Here is a 2,251-nt window from a genome sequence, read left to right as displayed (position 1 = left end):
GTGGGTGCATTGTCCTGTGGAGGAAAATAGTTTTGAATATATATAGATACATTCCTCAAGGGGAAATCCCTTTCATAATCAATATGGTGATAGCCTAGAACTTGATACTATATTTTGTAAACTCCCGCTTCAAAGGTTGACACCAGCCGAATACGCTTTCTATGCCACGTCTGTTTAACATATTCCAAGCCTCAATGCATTTATAATCTCACTTACCCCTTTAAAATGCCCACAATTACATGGAAATTAATGCTCCCCACCTTAGAAGGTTTCTAGCACGATCCACGGTCATGTCCCAAAAAAAGAGAAAAAATTACTTGAATGAGCAGACTTGGGGAACGGCTTCAATTGAAGTTCAATGAAATGTGTCGCCGCGTGCGCTTTGATTTTATTGCCAGCACTTAACATAATGAGCCGCCTCGATAAAATCACGTTTCCTATCACGCGGCGCATGCGCAATGTGCTCGATACTCGAATCCAGTGCGCATCGAATCCATATGCTTCCTGTCTCGCCGGATATTCCTTTGAGTGCCCCGCTCCATTGTCATGCGTCTGCTGCAGTGCAGCACAGAAGTTCAAAGTGCACGGAACAAGGGATCCATTGAATGCCAAGTGCTGCCGAACAAAGGATACGGCGAACACCACCTGTTTCCTTGGGCTTTCATTGGGTTTCCATTGGGGATTTGCGAGAGGAGGAAGTTCATTGAACTGGGATTGCTGCAATTAAAATGGTAACGCGTGTGCAGGGGTATAGAAAAAGATTTGTGCAGGAATCGGTTTCATATACATATGTCTTTTAAATAACATACGTACAGTAAAAATGTAATGAATGTACATATTCATAATAAAATATATCTGAATTAAGTTAGTTGGACTGATAAACACCATTTTAATCAATGAAACGATCTGCTCTTTGTAAAAAATATTATATTATTAGATGAATGCTTTAAAAGTATAGGAAAGACTTATTAATTGCATATTTATGACTTGTATTTCAAATAAGCTTCGAACAGCATGTTGGACCGCGCGTAGCGACTATCCTCCTCCATGAACTGCAGCACATCCCTGATATTCAGGTGCTTGAACCGTAGAGCAAATGGTCGCTGAACGGGGGGACCGGCCACTTGGCCGCCTTTCGACCCACATGGAGCAGCTTCTGGGCCTGGTGCTTCTGCCGGGCGCTTTCGACCGCCGATGGCTAGCATGGCTGTATCATTCACCGATTCCAGACGAGCAACCTTCCTCTCCTTGTCGCCGTTCTCTGCCCGACGCTTGTGATAAAACCCGGCATCATCGTCCGAGGATCCATAGTCGGCCATCTCCAGATCGTTGAGGAACATCATCGTGGTCCTCATATCGTTCTTCATCACACAACGTGCGTCGTTATACAGGTGATAGCTCGTTCGATGTTCGCACAAATCGATAGTCTTCTTGACGACATGTTTCATGTAGGTCTCCAAGGCTGCCAAAAAAGCATCCAGGAGGGATTCTTGCTCCGAAATGCTGATGTCGTCTGCCTGGTTGCCCTGTGACAATTGTTTTATTATCTTTTTATGGATACTGCTGCTATCAAAGAAGGAGGCTCGTTGCTTTCTCTTCGTCGACACTTTTGTCTTGTTTGCATCCTGAGAAGCTGAGTCCGGCAGAATAAGATCGCTGATGATCAGCAGCTGACCAGCATACGGCTGTATCGGAACTTCAATAGAAATAATTGACATCGTCTTGGATATAGTTCACAAACTGCGCGAGGTTTTCTTTTCTGATGTGAATATTTTCTAGATGACAAACAGAATAAGCTTTACAGTTGCTTTTGTCAATACTGCGCATAAGTTCAGGGTTACTACCTTTAAAGCTAGCTACCTTTTGTCGGCAAATATACGTAAGTATAAGTATATATTAGGTTTAACGGCACTGGATAGGATCGACTATTGATCCTGTGACGCTTCTTTCTGCCTGTTACGTAATGTTCAAAAAATCTAGTAAGCCCTAAAAAAGTATAATTTGTATTATATTAAATTTGTAATTATTAAACTCTGTGTAAGGTGCTCTTTAGTTCCTTTACATTATCCTACGCCACCCAGCCAGGTGCTAGAGGTGCTGCCACGAGTCATCAGCAACACCTCCAAGGAAGCATATGCCGGTGTACCCCGCTTGAGTGCACCCACCCCTCGTAGACTGCTGACCGCAACATTTTTCTACACTGAAATAATTTACACCTACAATGGCTGTTTGCTAGGTTTGGGTTGTAATT

The 2,251-nt window shown here is 43.2% G+C and overlaps 1 protein-coding gene across 1 annotated transcript; it reads right to left on the bottom strand.

Moving 5' to 3' along the window:
• Positions 1 to 912: 912 nt before the first annotated feature.
• Positions 913 to 1,828, bottom strand: LOC6529012 (transcription initiation factor TFIID subunit 4). The gene has a single exon (XM_002090008.4). It carries the CDS (start codon positions 1,716 to 1,718, stop codon positions 981 to 983), a length of 738 nt encoding a protein of 245 aa, XP_002090044.2. The 5' UTR covers positions 1,719 to 1,828; the 3' UTR covers positions 913 to 980.
• Positions 1,829 to 2,251: the final 423 nt, after the last annotated feature.

Source organism: Drosophila yakuba, chromosome 2L (assembly GCF_016746365.2).
Source record: "Drosophila yakuba strain Tai18E2 chromosome 2L, Prin_Dyak_Tai18E2_2.1, whole genome shotgun sequence".
Lineage (NCBI taxonomy): Eukaryota > Metazoa > Arthropoda > Insecta > Diptera > Drosophilidae > Drosophila > Drosophila yakuba.
Note: the sequence above shows the minus strand (reverse complement) of the source record. Positions and strands in the feature narration are given on the sequence as shown.

What these genes read in the sequence shown, in the direction of transcription:
- LOC6529012 (XM_002090008.4), bottom strand. Translation starts at nt 1,718, where the DNA reads ATGTCAATTATTTCTATTGAAGTTCCGATACAGCCGTATGCTGGTCAG.